Below are 25,807 nucleotides of genomic sequence, written 5' to 3'. Positions count from 1 at the left end.
CCTTTTGGAACTTGGGTTTTATTGCCAAGGGCCTGGGTGCAGGGGCCTCTGGGAACATGGGGTTTATTGCGAAGGGCCTGGGTGCAGGGGCCTTTGGGAACTTGGGGTTTATTGCAGAGGGAATTTGGGGTTTATTGCCAAGGGCCTGGGTGCAGGGGCCTTTGGGAACTTGGGGTTTATTGCCAAGGGCCTGGGTGCAGGGGCCTTTTGGAACTTGGGATTTATTGCCAAGGGCCTGGTTGCAGGGGCGTTTTGGAACTTGGGGTTTATTGCCAAGGGTCCGGGTGGAGGTGCCTTTGGGAACTTGGGGTTTATTGCATAGGGAACTTGGGGTTTTTTTTGCCAAGGGCCTGGGTGCAGGGGCCTTTGGGAACTTGGGGTTTATATCAGAGGGCCTGGGTGCAGGGGCCTTTGGGAACTTGGGGTTTATTGCAGAGAGCCTGGGTGCAGAGGCCTTTTGGAACTTGGGGTTCATTTCAGAGGGCCTGGGTGCAGGGCCCTCTGGGAACTTGGGGTTTATTGCCAACTGCCTGGGTGCAGGGGCCTTTGGGAACTTGGGGTTTATTGCAGAGGGAACTTGGGGTTTATTGCCAAGGGTCTGGGTGCAGGGGCCTTTGGGAACTTGGGGTTTACTGCAGCGGGAACTTGGGGTTTATTTCCAAGGCCTGGGTGCAGGGGCCTTTTGGAATTTGGGGGTCATTGCAGAGGGCCTGGGTGCAGGGGCCTTTGGGAACTTGGGGTTTATTGCCAAGGGCTTGGGTGCAGGAGCCTTTGGGAACTTGGGGTTTATTGTAGAGGGCCCGGGTGCAGGGGCCTTTGGGAACTTGGGATTTATTGCCAAGGGCCTGGTTGCAGGGGCCTTTTGGAACTTGGGGTTTATTGCCAAGGGTCCGGGTGCAGGGGCCTTTGGGAACTTGGGGTTTATTGCAGAGGGAACTTGGGGTTTTTTTTTTCCAAGGGCCTGGGTGCAGGGTCCTTTGGGAACTTGGGGTTCATTGCCAAGGGCCTGGGTGCAGGGGCCTTTTGGAACTTGGGGTTCATTTCAGAGTGCCTTGGTGCAGGGGCCTTTTGGAACTTGGGGTTTATTGCCAAGGGCCCGGGTGCAGGGGCCTTTGGGAACTTGGGGTTTATTGCAGAGGGAACTTGGGGGTTTTTTTGCCAAGGGCCTGGGTGCAGGAGCCTTTGGGAACTTGGGGTTTATTGCAGAGGGAACTTGGGGTTTATTTCTAAGGGCCTGGATGCAGGGGCCTTTTGGAACTTGGGGTTTATTGCAGAGGGCCTGGGTGCAGGGGCCTTTTGGAACTTGGGGTTTATTGCAGAGGGCCTGGGTGCAGGGGCCTTTGGGAACTTGGGGTTTATTGCAGAGGCCCTTGGTGCAGGGGCGTTTGGGAACTTGGGGTTTATTGCCAAGGGCCTGGGTGCAGGGACCTTTTGGGAGCTGCCAGCCACACCTGAGAGCAGGCATGAGAGAAGAGATGGGTAGAGAGGATGAGAGGGTAAGAGCATAAAAGGGTAAGAGAGCAAAGGCATAAGAGAGTAAAAAGGGGTAAGAGGGTAAAAGGCAAGAGATCAAAGTTCCCGTTACAATACAATAAATCTTCTTCTGTGTTGAATATTCTGATTCTCAGTAACTAATCTAATACAATATACAAATCCTATAGCATTTACATACAGCCTATAGGAATCACTACAATACCATACTGTGTTACATTTTAAACCCTAAAAGCTCCTCTTTTGACCCCTTCTGCTGAGCTAGTAGGGTCTGCTCTGACCCTTGGACCTGTCTGCAAGCAGAGGGAATTGTTTCATCAAAAGGGGATTACCTCCAGATGGCCACACCATTGTTTCCCTTCAATAACTAAGGGATCTCAAAGCTTGCTTTCATTTCAATCTCTCTTATAGTTTCTATATTCTCAAAATCTTTTGCCAGGCAATCATATTTATAAGGCTTTCCTGTTTCATCTTCCCCAGTATTTCTCCTGTTCTGATGAACAACTAAGGTATTAGACTGTCTTCCTCATAATTTTTTTGCACACACTGAAGTATACAGGGTACTGCTACTAACACTACAATTGTTACTATTAGAATAATCAAGCCTATTTTACAGAGTTCCTTTAGGCAAGGTGCAAAGCTCCAACCAGCAAACAAACTGTCTAGCCAAGATGGGTCACCTATTATAATTTGGTTAGCTAAATCCTTTAGGTTCTGTAGCTGTTTATGAATGGAAACAGAATGATCAGATAAGTTCATAGAGCACAATCCTTCAAAATCTTCACAACCATGCCCATGTGCTAGTAAAAGAAAATCAATGGCAGCTCTGTTTTGTAGAGTGGCATGTCTGACCGCTTCTTCATCTGTCAACAAGTCACTGATTGCAGTAGAGGTGGCATTTACTTCTTTGCTGAGCCAACACCCTAACTTGTTTAATTGTGTCAATGCAGCTGAGGAACCCCACCGAGGTAGGAAAATGCTTGCAACAATTGATTTTTCCAGAGTTCCAAGGGTGAAAATCACTATCACAGTTGCTTTCATATTGATGTCCCCAGGAGGAACTAATCTTTCTGCTTTTCTTTTTGACTACCTCTTTGACACTGGGAGCAATCATTGTAAGTTGTGCCAAGGCACAAGGGCCACCATCTGTTTTTATTCCTTGCCAGGCCCTGTCTGCCCAGATGAGCCAGATTCCTCTAGGGAATTGAACAGGAAGTTTGTTAAAGCGACCTGTGTGAGGTTTGTCACATGGAAGAAGCTTAGTTTGATTATGCCAAGAAGTCATATTGCTATAAGCTGGGTGATATGGGGTAACGTTTAAATGAGGGCTGTCTTCTCCTAGGAAATGAAAGAAGTAACAGGTTTCCATAGTTAATGAGCCTAGGATTTCTAGCTCTTGAAGGTCAGATTTATCAGCTTTAGGTGTTTCTGGCTGGGAGTTGGGGAAATGTGATGATCATCATATGGCCAATATTTATCAAGAGTAACATTATCAAAACCTTTTGGAAAAGGTACTCCAACTAGACAGGTTGGAAAAGGTTTGTCAGGGCTTGTGTCAGATAGACAGATGGTATTGGAGCCTGCAGACTTGGCTAAAGCAACCCAGACATTTGTCTTTGGTTGATTTACAGGTAAAGCTTCTGCTTGTGCTGCCTGTGCAGCTGCTTGTGCTGTTTGAGCTGTAAGAGCCCTGTCAATTTTTTCTCCTAGAGTTTTTCCAAGTTCATTTGCCTGGATAGTTGCCACTTGCTGTGGCCTCCCAATTTTGTTACAGGCATCAATTGTTTCAGGCCCTGTGGGTTTTTCTTTTCCTAGGGCTTTGATAACTCTTTTACATTCTGCATTGGCATTATTTTCAATAATGTCCCGTATCATTATTGGGTGAGCTATATCATCGCCGCATTGTCTTTCTGCTGCTTGGATTACCAGGTCCACAGATGTGGTAAATGGTTCAGACAAGTCTTGGCTACTCAGATTATAGGCTTTTCCAAAACTTCCTGCAGGCTGAATTTGCAAAAAGGCTCTGGGAGCCATCTTTTTAATGTCATCTAAGGCTGTTTTGGGTAAATTCACTTGATTATCATTCTGATCATCAGGAGGGTCACCAGTCAGCTTAGACATGGCAAGGGTACGAAGGTCTGCATCAGTACTTTGTCTAGAAGTGGCCAGTACCCCTGTAAGCAGTCTTTTCCATTTGAGTTCCCATAGCCTATAGTGTGAGTCTGTGAGAATTACACTAGCAAGATTTTTACAGTCATTTGGTGTGAGTGTATGTCCTTCCAGGGTACTTTTCAGCAGTTGCTTAAAATATGGGGAGCAGACAGCACTGTCCCTTATTGCTTTTTGCAATTCTTTTATCTCATGAGGTGGGATAGCCACCCATGTTCTAGGACACCAGCTTGCTGGCTGAATAGCACAGGCATAGCTAGAGGATTTAGACTTTCTTCTTTGCCAATCTGGGGTCTGACTTCATGCCAGTCTGTTAGTTGATAATTATCAAATGATTTTTTGTAAGCTTTTTAATTTTGGGATTAATGCTGACGAATTTACAGGGTTTAATGTCTTGTTTTGGGTCGAGAAATCTGTCCCAAACACTGGGGGGACTCTGGAGCTGTTTGGGAAGAGTTCTTTTTCGAAATTCCTTTGCGTTGGGATCAAAGGGTTGGTATTTGCAGGGGGCAAAATAATTCTCTGTCTGTCCTGTATTTATTAAAGCAGCTGTCATCTTCCGCCCTCCCCCTCCTCGTTGCACGGTTTGTGTGCATGGCTGCGGCTGTTCGGGCGAATCGTGACACAAAGTAGTCCCGCTCAGTGCTAGGAGTGTGGAAGGCGAAAACGCGGTTGGATGATCGGGGAGGTGCGGACGCGATCCGGTGCGGCTTGGGTCGGCTGCGGGATGCGGCGGCGGGGGCAGGGAAGCGGGGCAGGGGGTGGGTACAGGACGTGGCAGCGGAGGCACATTAGGCATCGGTTGTGCAGGGTTGCGTGCTGCGGAGGGATCTGTCGGTGAAGTGTCTGTGCTTCGCTCCTCAAGGTCCGGCAGAGGGAGAGACGCGGAGGGATACAAGCAAGACGCTGTGGTATTCTGCCGCCTGCTCTGGTGCCGTGTATAGACACGGTGGCGGCAGAAGTGGCGTGGCAGGGCACAGGGATGCCGGCTGTGGCTGGACAGCGGCATGCAGCGGCTCGGAACCGGGAGGCTGTGCCAAAGCTGCAGTGAAAGCAGTGCCGGGGGAGGGGGGGGGCGGAGAGAGAACTGCTGCGTGCGGCTGATCCCGGAAGCAGCGCTGCGATTGGATGACTCGGCGTGGAGTGATGTTGCTGGTGCGGGGGTTGTAGCAACCGCGCATGCATGGGTTGCGTCCCTTGGTCACCGTGGGGAGCCGTGGCGGGCGGGTTGGGGAGTGCGGGAGGTGGCAGAGCTGCGGAAACGGGAGACGGGGCTGCGGCTGCAGTCGTGGAAGGGAACGACGGGACGTCCGTGGCTGCAGGAGGCGGTGGAGCCGCGCCATCCAGCAGCTCGGAAGCGGGAGGCTGCGGTGGGGAAGGCGCGGCTCGGCCCGAGGCCGCGGTGGCGAGTGGCGGCGGCAGGAGTGGGAAGGCGACCACGGGCGGCGGTGGGGCGGCCGCGTCAGCAGGAGCTGATGCCGGGGTGGCGGGAGGGCAGGAGGAGCGGCGTGGAGGCGGCGGGAGGCTGCTGCGGGGGGGGCCATGGCGAGCGGTGGGCTGGTCGGCAGCTGGACCGCGGCATGGCGCCGCTGGGAGCTCGTAAGCCGGGCTGGGGTGGCTGCCGCCCCGGCGGGCAGGGACGGGAGAGGCTGCAAGCACCGGTGCAGATGCCGCGGCGCCGGCACGGGGTGGCTCGGGGGGCCGGGGCGGCCCGGTCCCAGCGCAAGCGGTGCGGTGCTGGGACGGGGGGATGGCGCCGAAACACCGGCAGGGACGGGGTTAGCCACGGGCGTCCGCACTGCTGCGGGGCCCGTGGGCAGCTCGGGCTGTGCCGCATGTGCTTGAACGCCGGGGGCGGGGGGCAAGGTTCCCGCGGCAGCGGGCACAAGGGCGCCGGGGACACCAGCGTGGCCGTGCCAGGCGTGCTCGGCACCGCAGATCCAGGAGTGGCGGGGGACTGCAAAGACACGGCAGCGACGGACGCGAATGGGACTTTGGCCACCATGGGCGCTGTGTCGGCGGGGGCGAGGGGGACTTGGGGGGCGGGAGGAGCGGCCACATTCGCCAGGGGCGGGGAGGACCGGCAGGGGCAGGAGGGGGTGGGGCCGCGGTTAAGCTGGTGGGCGGGCTCGGGGAGGCGGGATTAGGGGGCGGGGCCGGGAGAAAGGCAAAACCGGGGGTGGGAACTGCGGCAGCCGGGACAGCAGAGGCCAACGGGATGGCAAAGGCAGGGATGGCGGGAGCGGTGGGAGGGGCCATGGGGTCGGGTGGGGCGGCTGGGGCAGGGTGGCAGCAGTGAGCAGGACTGTGCTACCGGAGCCGTGGGGTCCGACGTGGAGGTGGGGGGGTGGGGGGCGTGTCCTGTTGTGGACTCGTGGCGGCAAGGAGACGGGGGACTCGCAGCAAGGGCGGAGCTGGGCGGGGCGATGGCTGCTGGCACTGCCCTTGCAGCAAAGAGCTCAACCAGCGACCTGCAAGCTGGGATGAGCACCGCAGCAGCCATAGCCTGGAATAAGATACTATTAAAGTGCTTTATTCAAACTATGTCCCAAAAGACAGCCGCGCTTTACGGCACCTTTTACGACAGTCGCGCTTTACGGCAGTTTTGCGACAGTCGCGCTTTACGGCACCTTTTACGACAGTCGCGCTTTACGGCACCTTTTGCGACAGTCGCGCTTTACGGCACCTTTTGCGACAGGCGCGCTTTACGGCAGTTTTGCGACACTTGCGCTTTACGGCACCTTTTACGACAGTCGCGCTTTACGGCAGTTTTGCGACAGTCGCGCTTTACGGCAGTTTTGCGACAGTCGCGCTTTACGGCAGTTTTGCGACAGTCGCGCTTTACGGCACCTTTTACGACAGTCGCGCTTTACGGCACCTTTTACGACAGTCGCGCTTTACGGCACCTTTTGCGACAGTCGCGCTTTACGGCACCTTTTGCGACAGTCGCGCTTTACGGCACCTTTTACGACAGTCGCGCTTTACGGCACCTTTTACGACAGTCGCGCTTTACGGCAGTTTTGCGACAGTCGCGCTTTACGGCACCTTTTACGACAGTCGCGCTTTACGGCACCTTTTACGACAGTCGCGCTTTACGGCAGTTTTGCGACAGTCGCGCTTTACGGCACCTTTTGCGACAGTCGCGCTTTACGGCACCTTTTACGACAGTCGCGCTTTACGGCACCTTTTACGACAGTCGCGCTTTACGGCAGTTTTGCGACAGTCGCGCTTTACGGCACCTTTTACGACAGTCGCGCTTTACGGCACCTTTTACGACAGTCGCGCTTTACGGCAGTTTTGCGACAGTCGCGCTTTACGGCACCTTTTGCGACAGTCGCGCTTTACGGCACCTTTTCCGACAGTCGCGCTTTACGGCAGTTTTGCGACAGTCGCGCTTTACGGCACCTTTTACGACAGTCGCGCTTTACGGCACCTTTTACGACAGTCGCGCTTTACGGCAGTTTTGCGACAGTCGCGCTTTACGGCACCTTTTGCGACAGTCGCGCTTTACGGCACCTTTTACGACAGTCGCGCTTTACGGCACCTTTTACGACAGTCGCGCTTTACGGCACCTTTTACGACAGTCGCGCTTTACGGCAGTTTTGCGACAGTCGCGCTTTACGGCACCTTTTACGACAGTCGCGCTTTACGGCACCTTTTACGACAGTCGCGCTTTACGGCAGTTTTGCGACAGTCGCGCTTTACGGCACCTTTTACGACAGTCGCGCTTTACGGCACCTTTTGCGACAGTCGCGCTTTACGGCACCTTTTGCGACAGGCGCGCTTTACGGCAGTTTTGCGACACTTGCGCTTTACGGCACCTTTTACGACAGTCGCGCTTTACGGCAGTTTTGCGACAGTCGCGCTTTACGGCACCTTTTACGACAGTCGCGCTTTACGGCACCTTTTACGACAGTCGCGCTTTACGGCACCTTTTACGACAGTCGCGCTTTACGGCACCTTTTACGACAGTCGCGCTTTACGGCAGTTTTGCGACAGTCGCGCTTTACGGCAGTTTTGCGACAGTCGCGCTTTACGGCACCTTTTACGACAGTCGCGCTTTACGGCACCTTTTACGACAGTCGCGCTTTACGGCAGTTTTGCGACAGTCGCGCTTTACGGCACCTTTTACGACAGTCGCGCTTTACGGCAGTTTTGCGACAGTCGCGCTTTACGGCACCTTTGCGACAGTCGCGCTTTACGGCACCTTTTACGACAGTCGCGCTTTACGGCACCTTTTACGACAGTCGCGCTTTACGGCAGTTTTGCGACAGTCGCGCTTTACGGCACCTTTTACGACAGTCGCGCTTTACGGCAGTTTTGCGACAGTCGCGCTTTACGGCACCTTTGCGACAGTCGCGTTTTACGGCAGCTTTTGCAACTGTCGCGCTTTACAACACTCCTGTTTATTACAGTTGTGCTTCATGGCACTATATGGGGTTTTTTTGTTATTCATTTATTTTAAATTAATTTATGTTTTAAATTTTAACTTTTTTTTTTTTTTTTTTTTTAGTTTTCTCTTTTTAAAAATTTTTATTTTATTTTATTTGGTGCTGCCCAGCCCAGCTCAAGCCAGTGATTGTGGTGGTGTTTGAGGGTCCCCAGGACGAGGGAAGAGATGAGAATCTTAACTGCACCTTTCAGAAGGCTGAGCTATTATTTTATGATATCTATCCTATTAAAGGAAAATTCGATATTAGAACTATACTAAAGAAAGAGCAAGGAGACATCAGAAAGCTGGAAAGGAATGAATAATAAAAACCTGGGACTGCTCACAGCCTTGACACAGCTGGACCATGATTGGTCATCAAGTAGAAACAAAGCACAGGAGACCAATCCAAGATGCCCCTGTTGCTAAACCATCTCCACAGCCAGCAGAGAGTTATTGTTTCCATTTCTGTTCTGAGGCTTCTCAGGAGAAAATACAGTGCCAGGTGATGGCACAGGCAGCATGGGCTGGCCGAGGTCACTGTGTCATCCCTGCCAGCCCAGGTGTCACAGCAAGGAGGAGAGAGCTCACCCTGTGCTCACATAGCCCTGCCAAGGGACTGGCTGCCAAAACAGAGCCGTGCCATGGATGCCAGTGTCTGCATGGCAGAGAGAGGACATGAAAAGCCACTGAGGAAGCTGCCACCTCCTCCCTGAGCTCTGCCCCGCAGGCCAGCCATGGGCAGCCACTTTGGGAAGGCTGCATTTGCTGCCCATCAGCTGCTCTGTGTCTGACAGGAATTTCAACAGCCCAGGTTTGGGTTGGTGCTGAGCAGAGGGCAGGGAGGAGAAAGGGAGAAGGCTCTGCTGCATGGCAGGTGGATCCAGGCAGGGCCAATCTGGGGAGCAGCCTTGTCTAACAGCATTTCATTTTCCAGTTCTACCACATTTCATTTCATTCTTCACTTCTGCTAGAACTGCACATCCACAGGTTTCAAATATCCTCCTCAGTCACAGCAGCCTGCTTGAAGGTGCTGTGTCTTTATCAGACCCTTGATGGTCCTTCTGAAATGTGAGTCTTACTGGCTGCATCCAAACCTTGTGCTTGGAGAGCATTCCTAACTAAAGCAATTTGGGCCTTTGGGGAAGAAGGGGCTGCAAAGCATTTCCTAAAGCATTTTCTACTCCAATTTCATTGTGAGGAAAAGCACCTGAAGGATGATGCAGGGATTAGGATTGAGACAAATCTGAGTTTGGTGGGTCAATTTTACTTTGAGAGCTTGAGAAACACAGGAAGCCCAAGTGATGATCCCAGAGGGTTGAACACAGAGGTTTCATCCTCCCAGACATACAGGGGCCTTAACCTTAAAACCACTGCTCTCAGCACGGAGCTGTCTCAACGCTGCATTCCTGTTTTCTCCTCTTTGTGCATGTGTAGAATTGCAATCCCTCCTGGGGAGGAAGCTTATTCCAAGTAAATTCCTAAACAATCAGCTGAGAAAAAACCTGAAAAGTTCTTTCATTTGATTTTCTACTCCCTGCCAAATGCATGTACATGCCAGGTCTTGAGCCTGGTACTGGAGCTGAACCTTGAAGGAGGAATTGTCTACACAAGGCTTCTCCTTCACTTCTGGGATCCAGTGCTGATTTCAACCAGGTCTGATGAGAGAAGTGATCATAAATACACCACGTTTCTGTGTGGCTCATGAAAAATGAAGAGCAGGTTTGGCCCAAGGCAGGTGTTGTGGTCAGATCCTGTCTGCTCTGCGTGGAGTTTTTGGTCTCTGGGGACCTCTTGTGTGGGGCAGGAGTTCATGTTGCCAGCATCTCCTGCTGGGCTTCACTCCCACATCCTCCACTAATGATTTTTGAGGGTTATCTGGCTGCACTGGCCAAAGATGCTCTGCTAAGACTCCTTCTCCTTCAATTCTTCCAGGTCTCATCAGCTTTCACAGCTTTGTATATTTTTAAATCCTTTGATATTTGAAACACTGTTCCCCTGCAAGGCCTTCTCCTACATCCCAGCTTCTCAGAAGGCCCAAGGGGACAGGGTTGGCCAAGGGTGGAGCTGTTCTGGGTTTGTTGGTGGTGCCTTGTAATGAAAAGTGTGTTCAGAGCTGCTCTGCTGCTTCTGCCCATCACTTTGACAGGGAAGGAGTGTACTGGGATATGATAAATCACTAATTGTCGCTTCTAAATGCTGCTTGCAATGAAAACATTGTGCATAAACCCTCCTGAATGGTGTTAAATTTGTCTGCTATATTTCTTCCCTCCCACCCCACCACTGCTGCTCTAAGTATGATCCCTTAGTAGCTCAGTCTTTCTTTGTGTTTTGTTTGACATTTATGCCCACTTTCCCCAAATCTCTGGGGGTTCTTTCTAAAATGTGATATTGATTTTTTTTCTTGGTTTAAAAAAAAACCCTGAAATACACAGACACACACACACACAAAAGAAGCAGTTCTCCATGGGCTCAGCCCTGAGTGGTAAAGGAAGAGCAACAGGAAGGATGGTTTGTAGTGCTGGAGAAAGTCTCTGCAAGGCTTAAAGGAGCATCCCATTTCCACAGATAGCTTTTCTTTTTTTTTTTTTAATGTGTTATGGTGCTGGGAAGATCTGGAAAGAGAGCAAGTCCCTCATTCCAGTTTGGATGTTTTGTTCTTAGAAGTCTTCTTTCAGCTCTTGGAGAGCATAGTTTTGGATTCATCCTCACATCCTCCAGTCTTGGTGGCTCTGTTGTTTTTTTTATTTCCCTTTCTCTGCCCTTTTCCCTGCCCTCATTCCCCTGATGGCTGCAGGGGATGTGACTCAGGCACTCATCACTGCTCTGTAGCTTCTTTACAGAGCTAAAACTGACTGGGTCTTTTACCCTCCTCTCATAGCAGTGGTGCAGAGTGAGGGACATGGCAGGGCAGGGGTTTTATCTGTTGGTTTATCTTCTGGTTTGATGTTTAAGACATGAGGCAGAACCCCAGGCACCATGTCAGGCGAGGCTGCAGGGGAGCACATTGACAGCAACGCAGTGGCTGCACGACAGCCACAATCTGATAGAAAAAGGGTCTGAGGCTTCTAACAGTGCCATGGTGACTGAACTGAGCCCAGCCTGGGTCTAGCTTAATCCCTGATCTGTGCAGAGCCCTCTCCTGTGCTTTCCTGAGGCTGGGGCAGCTGGAGAGGTTGCTCTCCATGAGCACAGGATGGCAGCTGTGGGCTAAAACTCGCTGAGCTGCCTCCCCAGTACGTGATGGGGTCGTGAGGGATTTAAAAGAAAAAACATTACAATGTCTTTGTCAGTCTTCCATGCTCACTTAAGCTGGCTGTTGGTAATTTGTAGTATTTTTTTTAAATAAAAACCAAATGCTTTCACTTTATAAGTAAATATGCTTTGAAGAGGGCTTCAAAGGAAAGATTAGTTACTATCCACCTGTTGCTAAATTCATCGGTGGATGGTCCATATACTGCATTTTTAATGTCATTGATACCTGATACAGACCATTCCCAAGCTGTTTGGTAATTATTTATCAGCCATCTGCATCAGCATCATCTGCATGACCAGTGATGGCCAAAAAGCAGGAAGGAGAGAAAGGGGTTAAGCTGTAGACAGGAAAGGGAAGGCAGAAACCAAGCAGCAAACAATTGGCACCTGGGCTCCATTGAAGACTAAAAGTGGGGAAAATGGCTTAATTTAAAAATCTGCCTATTGTGTGTGCAGTCTCCAAGGGGAAAAAAACAAACCCATTCAAAGGAAGGGGGAAAAAAAAAGGGCAAAGAATTAAAAAATCCTTGTGCTGTTGTGCAGAACTAGGGGGTTTATCTCTTCCCAGTCTCAGGCAGAAATACTTTTATAACCAAACCATCTCCCTTTTTAAAGCATTTAGTTGGATTGAGTAATTTCTTAAGTCCTCCATCATCAGGACCAGTTTGGGTTTGGCAACTCAAACACCAAAGCTCTTGACAAGGCCAGGACAAGTTCAGTGGTTCTCCCTGTCCTGAAAGAGAGGAGAAAAGGGAAGTTAAGCTCACTGCAGAATCAAAGCCTCCTGCATTTCATCTTTTGGCTTGGATTGCTCACCATGGAGTTTTAGCCATAAAAAAATGGGAGGTGGCACCAAATCACATGAAAAAGGGCCCTTTCCCAGTGTTTTTATTCCAGACATTCAAAGGAAGCTCATTCTTCTTCTAGCATTCTTTCCCTAATTTTAGCAGGACCATTCTCATCCCAGACCCCACTCATCAGTTGTTCAATCCTTTGGCACTGGATCTGGACAAAGGAAGGGACACATCTGGATCACAGGAAAGCACAGAGGGAAACCCTCCGAAACTGGACAGAGAAAAATGAAATGCAGGAAGGCAGAGCCCTTCTTTGCATGACTGCATTCCTCTTCTAAAGACTCCTCTGCAGCTGGATGCTCTTTGGCTTCCTTTAAAGGAATGGATTTGCTGCTAAACACATCTCAGGCCAAGATGTGACCAGGAGAAGGTGGGATGGAGATGAGGAGTCAGACAGGGAATAGCCAGGGAGATGCAGGGCCTGGGAGCATCAAGGATGGAAAAGAGAAGGAACAGGGATTGTTCTCCTTGTTTGGATCCATCAGTGCTGGGAGGTTTGGGAAGCACATGAGGGTACCAGAGGGATGCTGGGCAGGAGCAGGATAACTCCAGGATAAGGGCAAACTGCTCCCACTCCAGGGCTGGGCCAGGGAAGGAGGGGAATTTTTTTCTCTCCCCTTTCCAGTGGGATGCAGGTGCCACCCCCTGCAGAGGCAGGAAAATTTCCTTGCAATCGAGTACAAAACCTGCCTGGCAAGCCTAGGATGCCAGCAGCCAATCCATTTCTCCTGGATTTCCTGCTTACAGGCATTTTAAGCTTGGCTTTGTCTCAAAGGCACCTTTTTTGCCAAGGGCATTCCCATTTCTTTTGGATCCTGCACAGAGGTTTGGAAAGCTGACTTTCACGAGGGAACTACTTCCTATTTTGATCCGTGTTAACTTGGAGTTTCCCTTGGCACCAAAATCAGGGGGTGAGCCCAACCCTTGAAGGGCCATAAGATCCTAACTATCCAATCCCCAATCCCCTCAGCATTGGCTTGCAGAACCTTCTCAGGGTTAATTTAGCAAACTTAAGGGTTTGGCAATTTCAAAACAACCAAAAAATTCATGAAAAAGAAACTGAACTGAAGCTGGCTAAAAGCAGTCCCTGCTGATGACTCATTACAACAATTCAGTGAAAAGGAGGCAGGATTGATCCTGTGAAAAACGCTAATCACTTGTTTTTAAAATTTTAAAAGTTTAATAGTAATAAAATGGTTATAAAAATAGTAATACAATTACAGTAATAATAATCTGGACAAATTGAATTAGGACAATCTGAGACAATAGAGACAAAGAGTTAGGGACAGTCCGGGTACCCTTTTCAGGGCAGCAGGAGCCCGAAAAAGGACCCACGTTAACAGAGGATTAACTCTTAAAAGCAGCAGCCTGTTGCATATTCCTACACTTCATCCATGATGCATAAATTCCATTCAAACACAGGATTCTGTCTGGTCAGTGTCAGCTTCTTCCTCTGAATCCTGACGGTGCCTTTGAGGCAGGAAGAAGTTGGTTTCTTCTGAAAAGAGGGCAATAAATTCTTTTTCTCTGAAAGATTGAGGTGTCCTGTGGCTGCTATCTCGCTGCGAGTCCTTTCTTTGAAAGAAGTATCCTACATAGCATCGTTTCTATTTTAACAATTTTTATCACCTAAAACTATATTTAACACAGTACTTAAGAGAATTGATACAGCATTACTTTCTAACACAACACATATAATATTCATTTTAATATTTGCAAAAAGCCAATCATAAAATACATGCATTTTTCATGTGAGTGAGGAATGTCCCAACCTCCTCACCAACAGGCCCAAGTCAATTATACAGTTCATCTGAGTAGTTATGGGGAACTTAATTAGAAACTTTTATTCTCTTTTTAGTTCTTTTTGTTTTCTTTTCCATGTCCATTTTGAAAATATGTTAGACATTTGCTTCCCTTTTTCCCAGGACAGAGCTCATTTCAGCTCAAGTCATTGTCTTCAAAGAGAGCAGAGCAGTGTGAACTCACAGTTTTCCAAGCCACATGAAGAGGTTTGCTGATTGCTCGGAGCCTGGGGATTGCCTGAAGGATTTGTCCCAAGGTCTGAAAAGCCAAAGAGACACCAACAATCTTAAAGGTAAAATGCTGCTAGTCAGACTGGTGCATGTGTCTCCCAAATTTAATCCTTTAGCAAAGCTGTAAAAAGAACTTGCACATAAAGAGGCAGGAGAAGCTGTCTGAGAAAGACATTGATCCAGAGGACACCATGGCAGCAGGAGCTGTGCTCCCAGGAAGGCACAGGGCACTCCCACTGGGCTCCTGCTTGACAGGACCTGTGCCTAAAAGCAAGATTTTGGTTGCATTCCATTGACTTGGGCGCATCTCTGACTGCTTTGTGACTGCACACTACCAGATTTAACTCCTGTTCCCTTCCCACCACTTTGTCCCTGTCTGTTTTGAGAGAATCTCATATTTAGCTCAATATCCTTCAGAAAGAAGCCATCTACACAGCTCCTGTGATGCTGTAGACCTGGAAGGAATGGACCACGAGGTGAATCTCAGGTCTGTGCAACAGCTTGGGGGATCTGCACTGAGTGAACATTCATGACACATCTTATGCTATCCCCTTAGCACAAAGCTGAGCTTCCAAGGCTCAGACCTACAGACAGCCTACAGTCTAGGGGACTTTGGATCTGTGCTTAGCTCTGTTTTAGATAGAAGGATACACCACACTCTGAACTGTCTGCTTACATCAGAGGCATCAGGGATACACCAATGTGGGAACACTCTTTAAAACCCACAGACGAGAGTGATGCCAATACATGATTCCTCCCCACAGGTGGCACTCAGTCATGAGCCCTGGCTGCTTGCTAAGCCTTCTCATGAATGAGATCTCCTTCAGTTACGAGAAAAATGTTAGCTTTGGTACTCAGCAATGACCTTTCCTTGAGGGACTAAAGATCTGTGGAGTGGAATAAACTGAGCAAGACTCCTGGAAAGTACTGTCTATTCCAGAACAAAACTCTGGTGTGCTGGGCCTGACCCTATTCATATCTTCTGTGCAAGCACAAGAGGTTTAAATGTTATTTTGACAGATGGTGTCATGTCTGTTTCCATTCAAAAGCCAAGGAAGCATCTCTGTTTGGATTTGTGTCAGTAGTCCTGTTTCCGGGTATTATTTACATCTCCTGAAATAAAACAGTCACAATTCCTTGGATATATTTGAAGGACTGCAACAGTTTATGACCAAAACCTCCCTGAGATTCTCCTACCATAAACATCTCAGTACCGAAATGGAACACATTAGGGCAATCCCAGAGAATGTCCCCCTGTACTTCAGAACAACCTCCCAAGTCGTGAAACTGTGATGCAGCTGGGCCTGTGATTTCCCTGGCAATGAGCACAAATCTGCATTATCTGGGAGAGATCCTTTCAGGAAATGACTGCACAGATCTGTTTAAAAAAAAAAAAGAAAAGAAAAGAAAAGAAAAGAAAAGAAAAGAAAAGAAAAGAAAAGAAAAGAAAAGAAAAGAAAAGAAAAGAAAAGAAAAAAGCGGAAATATTTTTGATGTCCATAACATACAGAACAAGGCTTTGCTCAAAGAGCCTGTTAACTTGCTCCCAGGTCAGATGCTTTTCATGTGATGCAGCTAGGAAAAACCATGTGAAAAGGCATTCTGACTGAAAGCAGCATGGAAATAACACTCATGGATGGAGAGGCCAAAATAATTTGTCTTCCTATTACCCACTTTAGGCTACAGAAGAGGAGCCCTGAGCTAAGATAGATTTTTGCCTCATGCTACAAAGGAGGCAGGCAGGATATGCATTGTGAGAAAGACAGCTGGGTTTTACATCCCCATGTTCTTGTGCTTCCAGGAAGGTTGAAGTACATGATTTTTTTTCATAAAACCCTTTGCTAGGTTGCACAAGACCTACTCCTCTTTGCATTTGTCCATCGGGGTGAGAGTAAAAAGGGGGGATTTAATGAGAATGTGGAAAGAAGCAAAGAATTTGTTTGTCTCTAAATTTTAGTCCAGACTAGGCACCTATGAGTCCTTCAGACAGCAGAGCAGCACTTTTGAGATACAAAAAGCTGCAAGTTTAGCTTCTAAAGCTGCTGATAAAGGGCAACTGGGCTTGTAAAACCAGTTCCCATCCCTTCAGCCCCTAGAAGAAGGAGCCTAAGAACAATTTCCCTGTGTTCTGCACAGATCTATGGCAGGCACAGCTGCACTGACAGCTGCCAGTGAGGTGAAGAGCAGCACAGTTCAGACTGTCAACACTTTGGCTTTGAAATTGTAAAATGTTTTAAAACAGATAAATATTTTTACTATTGTCCCAAATTTGCGTCAGATAATTTTGCTCCGTGTAAAAGTAAAGGGGAGTAAAATCATTGTCAGTTGTGGAAAATCTGAGTGCAGCCAAAATTATTCCTTCCCCTAATGTTAAAGTTAACAAAGCAGCATCCTTCACATGTGTGAAGGATTCAATCCATCAGAAAGATTCCCATTTAAAAAATCTTCAGCTGGATCAAGTGTCCAGTGAAAAGGAACTCAAGAGTTCAGCACAAAGACCAAAGGTAGACACAGCCTTTGAGGGAAACCTGTTAGAAAGAGCTCTGATAGTGAAGAGCTCTTGGCTAGTGAAGAACACAGCCAAACACAGAATTTATCCATTTTCCCAGACTGACTTTACCTTGGCAAAGGTAAAAAAATTAATAGGCAACTCTCTGGGGCTCTGTAGAATTTTCCATGCAACTCAGTTCTGTGTGCAATGTTCAAAATAAGAATTATGGATACAAGGATGTCACTGATGTTGAGCAGGGACTTTGGGGAAAAGAATGTGATGGCCAACTTAAGATTTGGGATCTGCAAAAGATTCCATTTTATCCAGTGATTTATAGTGGGGTAGTTCATGTGTTTGTACCTCATCTCTCCTTCATTACCATCTTACTCTTCATTCCCTCTGTATACAGAATCATCTTGGGTGGCATGGAGCAAAGAGGAGTGTGAATTTCCCTGTGTCTGTGCCTGAGGTTCTTCCTGAAATGACAACAGCAGCAGAGGGAAATTGCCATGACTCCAGCTCATGTCTCTGCCCCCACAGATGATGAGCAAGTGCTACAGAGCTGCCAGAATCTTAATTTCACTTGGCTGCTGCTTGATGAAGCAATAGGAACAGAGGCAGGAGTGGTTTTCTTCTGACTGAAGAAGCAATTTCATCTATCTACTGGATTATCTTGCTCACTATCATGCCTTTTTTTCTTCTTTTAATTTTTAATTTTAAACAAAAATGCTTACAGTCTGAAAATACAAGCTTCCCACACCCATTGCAAACAGGACGAAATTGTAATTTTCCTTATTCACCCCTCTGATCTCTATACTGAGCAGGGTCAGACAATTCCAGCAGAACTATTCTTTGGCCATTTCCTCTGGTTTCTCTGTTTACTCCTCCACATTTTTCTCTTATTATTTATTACTCCTTTTATTTCCATCAGGATCTGTATGCTTGCATATAATTTTATTTACTGAAGGGATAAGTTGATGTGCATTTAAGCCTTCCAATACTTGAAAGGGGTCTACAAGAACGACAGAAATTGACTTTTACAAGGGGATTTAGTGACAAGACAAGGGGGGGATGGATTCAGACTGGAAGAGAGTAGGTTTCGATAATAAACTAGATATTAGGAGGAAGTTCTGTACTCTGAGGATGGTGAGGCGCTGGCACAGGCTGCCCAGAGCAGCTGTGGATGCCCCATCCTTGGGAGTGTTTAGGGACATCTTGGACAGGGCCTTGAGCAACATGGCTTGGTGGGAGGCTCCAAGCCATGCAAGGGCTTGGCACTGGATGACCGCCCCTTCCAACGCCAGCCATTCCCGGACTCCGCCAGCCCCGAGGCTGGGGCACGGCCCGCGCCCGCCCCGCCATGGTGGCGCCGCCGCCTCACAGGCTGCGACCGAGCACCGGGCGGGCGGCGACAGCCGCCTTCCTATTGGCCGAGCCTCTTCCCGTTCTTCTCTCCTATTGGAGAAGAGCGGCTCGTAGGCGGGGATAGCTGCTGAGCGACGGCTGCGGCGACGAATGGGCGGGCGCGGCCGTCCCTCCCGGCCGGCGCTGGGGCGGGAGCCAATGGGAGCGGCGGGGGGCGCGTGCGGTGCCGGGAGCAGGTAAACAGCGGGGCCGGCCGGGGCGCGGGACTGGGACCGGGATCGGGATGGGAATCGGAATGGGAATGGGAATGGGAATCGGGATCGGGATCGGGATCGGGATGGGAATCGGGATGCTGCGGGCTATGGATGGGATGGGATGGGACGGGACGGGACGGGCCCGGCGTTCCTGCGGGGTCTCGGGTTCGCCCCGCTCCCGGAGCTGCCTGTGTCTCTCTGTGTGTGTATATACGTATAAATGCATGTTGACCTATAGGTGCATATTATATATAAAAAACTACATATTTCCACTTGAGTTAGTGTATGTACGTGTGTTAGGATACCTGTACACCTATTTCTCCTGGGCGGTGGCGGCGTATCCCGGCTTTCATTTGGAAGCGCCCGGAGGCAGAGGGAGGCAGAGAACTCCGGGCAGAGTTCTTTAAGCGTTCGGAAGGGCAGCCGGGCAGCGAGAACATTGCATGGCAGCAGGAGCTCCTCTGGCCTCCTGCAAAGCCTCTGCCTGGTGGGCTGGGGCTTCTCTTGGGGCTTGCTTGTTTTTTGTTTTTTGTTTTTTTTTTTCAATTTTCTTTAATGTTGTCGGTGTCGCTGGCCGTGCACCTTGGATGCGCAGGGAAGCAGCCCAGCCCCGCTGTGTCCCTTTGTGGGCGCAGGGAAAAGCAGCCCCTGGGCCAGGACACAGGAACTCAGCCCGACACAGGTGTCCTTGTGTGTCCCCGAAGTGTCACCTCCAGCCCCTGTGCTGGCTCTGATGCCCTCGGCAATAGTGGGACTGATGCGAGTTGCTGCTCCCGCATGAGAAGTGTGAGCTTTGAGGTTTTACTTGTGTGGGGCTCTGGTGCCTTTGTGCTGTGACAAGGAGCGTTTGGGCTCAGTGCTGGCAGAATAATCCTGACCCTCCTGGACAGGGTCTGATTTCAGCTCTGCCGGCAGAATCGCCCTTTGGGGCTGCATCTTGTGCCTTTCTTGTGGGACAAGAGAAAGCAGTGCTGGTTCAGCCACAATGTAGAAAGAAAGCTACGGATCTTTACTGCTTCCCATAGCATCTTGTGCTTTGTTATTTTTGTGTTCTGGGGTGGAGAGTGAATGGTGTTTGCACTCTGAGATGGTTTGTTCCAAGTCCCCTGGTATTTTAGCAGCACGCCCCTTCTGGCTATTTATTAGCAAGAGGATGGAAATCTTTCCTCCTAATTTTGGCCCCACCATTTCTGATTTCTTAAGTTTATTTCCTTCTCCTCATAATTATCAACAGCAGTGGTTGCTGCAGCCAAAACTTAGGAGAACATCAGGCTGTCAGTATCATCTCAAAGCTTTCTCTTGATCTAAATATAGCAAAGAAAATACATTTTTCTTAATCTAATTGCAATGAAAGAGAACAATATGGATAAGAAGGAATTTTAACTCTCAAGTGGATAATTAAGTATTCTGCCAGGCTATAGCAGCCATTCTGTGCTGTATATTGTAGAGGTGTTCTTTGTGATGGATGAAATGCAAAGCAAAGGATTTAGATTGTTTGCAGCATGAAAATAAAAGGCAAACTGAGGCTAGATCTTAATGTTAGTGAACTGGCCCAGTTTAATCAAAATCCATGAAGCTGGTTTTTTGCAGTTGAGAAAAGAGGTCTCTTGCATGAAGGACATCTGGAAAGAGAATTGGTGACTCCTGTTTCCCTTCAGGATTCACAGGACTGCTGTAAAGCAGGAGTAATTGTATTCCCACCTCAGCTCTTGTAAGAAGCACTTACTACTGGCCTACTTTTTGTCCTCTTTCATTTTTTCCATAGAGTTTTGAGAGTTGGGTCATTTTGCTCTTATGCATTGTATGATTTTTTTGAATGAGACCTGATGGTTTGAGAGGCAGAGAGGAGAACCTTGCCTGATAGAACTTAGTGCTTCACTTTGATAATGGCCTGGAATTTTGTTTAATGTATTTGGTAGATCATGCTCTCAAGCTTTCTGTGAATACAGATACAGCTTCTATTTATCTCCATGTTTTCCATTCCTGAGCTGTCCCTCTGCCTTTTTCAGCTCAGCCTAGAAAAACAGTCAATATGCACAGGCATATTTGCTGTTATGAGCATGAGTAGGAAAGAAGCTGCCTTGCTTTCCATTGTGGTGTATGCAGCACCCTTTTGGCAGGCAGAAATCGTTTCCACAAGGCCCTTTTCCTTAGTTTTAGTAGTGGAGTGAGACCAGAAAACAGTGTGGCTTTGTAACACCCCTGTCTTAGCTGCCTGGTGCTCTCTGGCTCCTGTTTGTTTGTCAGGCAAGTCCCTGGCTTTCTGTTCTTTCCCTCTGCTCAGCCCAAAGGGTGCTGTCGTGTGTGAGGGTGACCAGGCAGGTCCTTCCTCCCCTGGAGGACACATTGCTCAAACCACAGCTCTCTCAGGCAGCCCCCACAGCCTTGGTGCCAGTCCCAAGGGCAGCTGTGATCAATAAATGGTGCCATTAGACAAAATCCCTGCTGGGTCTGTGCTGGGGCACACGGGGAGAGCCAATGTTCCTGCCCCTGTAAATTCAACTGTCCTGCTTAGGTCAGAGCCACAAAGCCACACTGCCAAGGGTTCTGCAGGGCTGAGGTGAGGATGGGCTGCTGTCACCTTCAGGCTCACTCCTGCTGGAAGGGGGATGCACAGTGCTCTGTGTTTGCTCCCACAGCCACTCTCAGGGCCTGTCCTGCTGGCTCCTGGCTCTGTGACAGCAAAGGGAATCTGGTGCCTCCCTGGCTTTCCAAAAGCAGGACACAGCTGATGAGCACCTGGTGCTGATGAGAGTTGGAGGGTGGTGAGACGAGCCTTTGGCAGGACAGTTCAGATCAATGTCAGACAGCTGTGACTTTGGTGTTAGCCACAGGAACTCCTGTAAAGTCTTGGATCCCTTGGGGTGTGTTTGTGTCAGCCCTCACTGGAGCCATGGCTGTGTAAACAAGGCACAGGGAAGCTGTGTTCAGCTCTGGATCTGCTTGCTGAGCAGAAGCATCACGGCACCTCTGCATGTCCATATCCTTGTTGGGGGAGCCTGGGAGGGCAGTGATTGGCACAGAGCTTTTGCTGCTGGTTTAACTCCTCCAGTGGGCATAAGCAGGGTATTGAAAGTAGGCTGACTGGCTGTCCCTTCCAAGTCCTCTGCAGAATTGCCCTCTTTATGTAGCAAAAATGATTTCTTAAATAATGTGAGAAAAAGTTCTTTGGTATTTTGATAGGGTTGTTGAAACCTAAATATTGGTCCCAAACTATCAGTGAATAAAGCTTTATTTATTTCCTCCCTGGTGTATGGCATGAGCAGAAGGCTTTGAGAGTTATTTAAATCCTGTAGGTCACAGATCCTGTGGCATGAATAACTTATCCTGTTCCTCATCCAGAAGTATGTCATGATTGAATGACTGTGGATCTGACTTCTTTAAAGACCTAAATCCTAGAACTGGAGCAGAGTCTGGTGTCCCAGCTGTAAATTGTGAGCCCTCAGGTGCTCAGTCAAAAGAGTGAGCAAATTACTTATAAATAACAAATTCATTTGATAATTATTAAATAATATAATAATAGAAATATTTAGATATAATTTATTAATATAATAAATATTTAAAGATAAAATAATTAAATAAAGTGTGTTAAGCATCCAGAGAGGAGATCTTGGTCTCTGTAAGAAATAAGCACACAAGTGTTAAGCAGCTCACTCAGTAGAACAGGATTACTATGAAGCTGACAGGCCTGGTGTGAGGGTTAGCCCTGCTTCTGTTTCCCATAATGTACCACTTTTATCAGCAAAGGAGGAACAAAATGATATGAAAAAGCAAGAGAAGCCAGGGGAGGAGCAGATGTCTGAAAAATGTTTCACTTGGGTGGATTGAGTTGATGTTCTAAAATTTCTTGAAGGTGCAGATGTGTTGAGGAGGCAGTGAAAGAAAGGAGGGGTCTCCTACACCTCCCTCTTTCCTTCCTGCAAAGTGAATTTCAGTTCCTTTAGTGAGAAGCAAGAATATCTCACAGATCTTCAAAGCAAATACTCTGATGTCAGGGTGTGCTGGTTGGGCTGTGAATGTATGATTCAGATTTAAGTGACTGTGTCCAAATCACGTGGCTTCTTCAGCTTCCTCTTCTATTTCCTGAGACACAGGAACTTGGGTAAGGTTCTGTAGAGGAGAGTTCTGGTAGATATAACTGCTGACAATGCATTAGAGGTATGGTTTTGCTTGTGGACAAGTGGCTGGGTATCAGAAAAGTGATTAATTACTTGCTTTGTTGAGCTGACTTAATCAATGCTAAAAGGAATTTTCCTGTTAGTTGCATGTATAACTTCCTGAAATCCTGATTTTAAGGCTGTTCTGCCATATTTAGGGCAGTGGACCTTCTCCCTCTGGTGTCTAGAAAGAAGAGCTGTTCCTTTCCTTTCTGCACTCTGTCACTGCTTTGCCTGCTTTTCTGCATAGCAGTAGGTGAAAAGAGGCCAAGCATTTCTAGCCCCCACATTTATTCTCTGTGTTTTTGCCCATTCAAGTAATTTTGCTTTTAATCACAAGACAACATAAAGAAAAACCCACAAGTGGCTCTCCTAAAAGGAGACAGGTGTTTCCCTTGCTATGCAAACCTCTTCATCAGCAAAGGGAAGCACTGCTAATAAATTTCATCTGGTTAATAAACAGTCATAAGACAGCATGTAGCTCCTCATTAGTGCCTTCTGTAAAGCTGAGGCTCCAGGTTACTACAAAACTTCTGCTCCTTGCTGATGCTCCTGAGAGTGTTTTGTAAGAGCTGAGCTTTCTGACAGGCAGCCAGTGTGTGAGGTGAATCTGTGTCTGGCCCCTGGCAAACAAACACTGAGCAGGGAGAAACCTCCTTTGTGGCAGGGACGATGTGCTGGTGGGAGAGGGGAAATAGAGGCAGCAAGTGTGGAAGCTGTGCTGAAGGAAAAGCAAGTTTCTTTAGTGCTGCATTGTGCTGATAGCTGTGCCTGCAGCGGTGCCAGTGACTTGAACTGAAGGGATTGTCATGGCTGGGTGAGGGCAGGATAAATCTGCTGTTGGGAGGAGATGGAGCCTCCCTGCTCTGAAATCTGCTGAATCTTCTTCAGACTTTCAGTCCTTTGCAATGTGGTGTTCACTGTTTTCTTCCCCCCTGCTCTGCTTGTCCCCACAGCCTTGGGTGGTGCCTGGCTGTGCCCTCCTGAGCGCTCCCTTGGGCAGCGGCCATGACGGCGTTCATGAACAATTCGGACAGCGAGGAGGAGCCCTGCAATGAGAGAACATCCCTGATGTCTGCAGAGAGCCCTCCTGTTCCCTCCTACCAGCATGGCCTGCCAGCCTCAGAGGCAGGGCAAGCACAGGCACACAGGGTAGGTGTGTGGTGACAGAAGCAGTCCTGCTCCCCCTCCATCCCTCCTGCCAGGCTGGATTCTAGCATTGGCTTTGGTGTTGTTTCACTGATGTCACACGCAGCCAGCAGCAGCCCTGCCTGTTGCCACTTCCTCCACTCTGACTTTTCCCCATAGATATAGTGCTCCCTTTTCCTTCCTTTTGATCAAGATTCCAAATCAGGCTTTTCATCAGGACCTGATGCAGATAGGACTGTCGCAGGACATCCTTTTTAGCCTTCTTGTCTGCTCTGGTCAGATGCAGCTGATGTTAGAACAGAATCTAGTCCAGCTGCCAGCAAAGCAGCAGGATAAAGGAAGCACAGCATTGCTGAGAGAGGAGGAACATGTCAAGCTTTTGTCACCTCAGGTGACATTTTTTTCTGTCTGGTTCTGGGCATCTTGCCCTTCACGTCCACATGTCTGTCTAGATATGTGTATTTGAAGAGTGTGGTGGTGTTCACAGGGGTCCCAGGATGAGGGAAGAGACGAGGATCTGACCAGAGAGTCTGAGACAGCTGGACTGTGATTGGCCATTAATTAAAAACAACCATATGAGACCAATCACAGATGCACCTGTTGCATTCCACAGCAGCAGTTAATTATTGTTTAAATTTCGCTTTTGAGGCCTCTCAGCTTCTCAGGAGAGAAGATCCTAATGAAAGGATTTTTCATAAAATATGTCTGTGACAGAAGAGGTCCTTAGATATTCATGGAAATGGTTTTAAAACGATTGCAACCTGTTTGCAATGGAATTGAATGGAATTTGTAATTGTATTGTTCAGTTGGTACCTTTCTATTAGGACTCAGCTGTGATGCTGTGGTGGCCTACAGCAGCCTCGTGAGATATGATGGAATCAAGCTTTGAACACAAAGAAAAGAAGCATCTTACACATTTACAAATATTTCTTTTCAGAAGAGGCGAGCAGGCAGCAGCTGTGGCCCAACCAATATTGCCGGTGGAGAAACGTCGGGCTCGGGTGTTGCAGTGAGAGAAAGCATCCTGGAAAATGAAGAGGAGGAACTGACTCTGAAATATGGAGCAAAGCATGTGATCATGCTCTTTGTGCCTGTCACCCTTTGTATGATTGTTGTTGTCGCCACCATCAAGTCGGTGCGCTTCTATACGGAGAAAAACGGGCAGCTGTAAGTGGGCTCTGATACAGCCTCAGCATGTGGGACCCCCTGCCCCACACACACGCTCTGTGCATGCAGAGTGCTTCCCTGGCAGGCTGGGAGAACCTTGGCACAGCTACAGGTGGCTGTAGGAACATACCCAGAGCTTACTGAAGTATGCTGTGCTCACCTGTGTTAAGTTTTCCCCATAGCTGCATTGTACTGATGCCTGTGCAGTGTCATTTGGGCTGCCCTGAACGAGGCCTGTGAGCTGCATAATCATGAAGCTGCTTCATTCTGCAGCAGAAAAGGCCCAGGCTGAGCTCCTCGACTGTTCACTCACTAGCTGGCAGCAATGAGGGAATAGCATGTTCATTTGGATGAGTGTCTCATTTCCTGGTGATATTTCTGGTTCCTAAAGACTCGTGGTGTGGATACGTAATTCCATCCAGCTCCTGCTGACAGTGCCTGGCTGCTGGGGCTGTAACTGCTTCACCTATGGGATGGAGAAAGGGGGACTGTGGTCCCTTGAGCTTAATCAAAGGAAACAAAATAAGATGGTGAGAAGGGATAAAAGAGTCCAAGAGTCTCCTACCAAGTGTGGAAAGAAAGGGTGTCCCCCATTTCAGAACAGCACCTGGGAACCCAGCTCCTCTGGAAGAACGTGCTTTTGACAGAGACCACTAATCTTTAGTTGATAATTAACTTGAGCCCAGCCTACATCTCATGTTTGCCGTCCTTGGCAGTTCTACCTCCCTTTCTTTCCCACACGCAGAGAGGTCTGGTTTTATCTGGGACAGATAGTTAGAAGAGAATATCTATACTTTATATGGCTTTTGCTTTATTCTGCAGGATCTACACCCCTTTCAGCGAGGACACCCCATCTGTGGGCCAGCGTCTCTTGAACTCGGTGCTGAACACCATTGTAATGATCAGTGTCATCATTGTCATGACTGTGTTCCTGGTGCTGCTCTATAAATATCGCTGCTACAAGGTACAGCATCTGTGCCAGAGCCTTTTCCA

General features: G+C 48.5%; 1 protein-coding gene across 3 annotated transcripts in view; it reads left to right on the top strand.

Annotated features, from left to right (window-relative positions):
* Positions 1 to 25,807, top strand: part of PSEN2 (presenilin 2) — a 48,881-nt gene that overhangs the window by 11,823 nt on the left and 11,251 nt on the right. The window contains exons 2-5 of one of the 3 annotated variants that reach the window (XM_071421667.1): positions 14,124 to 14,293; positions 23,455 to 23,650; positions 24,585 to 24,814; positions 25,637 to 25,778. In XM_071421667.1, the coding sequence (XP_071277768.1) occupies positions 23,507 to 23,650; positions 24,585 to 24,814; positions 25,637 to 25,778 (516 nt within the window). In that variant the 5' untranslated portion in view covers positions 14,124 to 14,293; positions 23,455 to 23,506. Of the gene's footprint in view, positions 1 to 14,123; positions 14,294 to 18,232; positions 18,324 to 23,454; positions 23,651 to 24,584; positions 24,815 to 25,636; positions 25,779 to 25,807 lie in introns of those variants that run through there. The other 2 variants (XM_071421674.1, XM_071421657.1) reach the window with 2 other exon arrangements.

Source organism: Agelaius tricolor, unplaced genomic scaffold (assembly GCF_023055355.1).
Source record: "Agelaius tricolor isolate 1412-34295 unplaced genomic scaffold, bAgeTri1.0.p SCAF_1, whole genome shotgun sequence".
Taxonomy (NCBI): Eukaryota; Metazoa; Chordata; class Aves; order Passeriformes; family Icteridae; genus Agelaius; species Agelaius tricolor.
The sequence above is the reverse complement of the archived record's forward strand: the minus strand, read 5'-3'. Positions and strand labels throughout refer to the sequence as shown.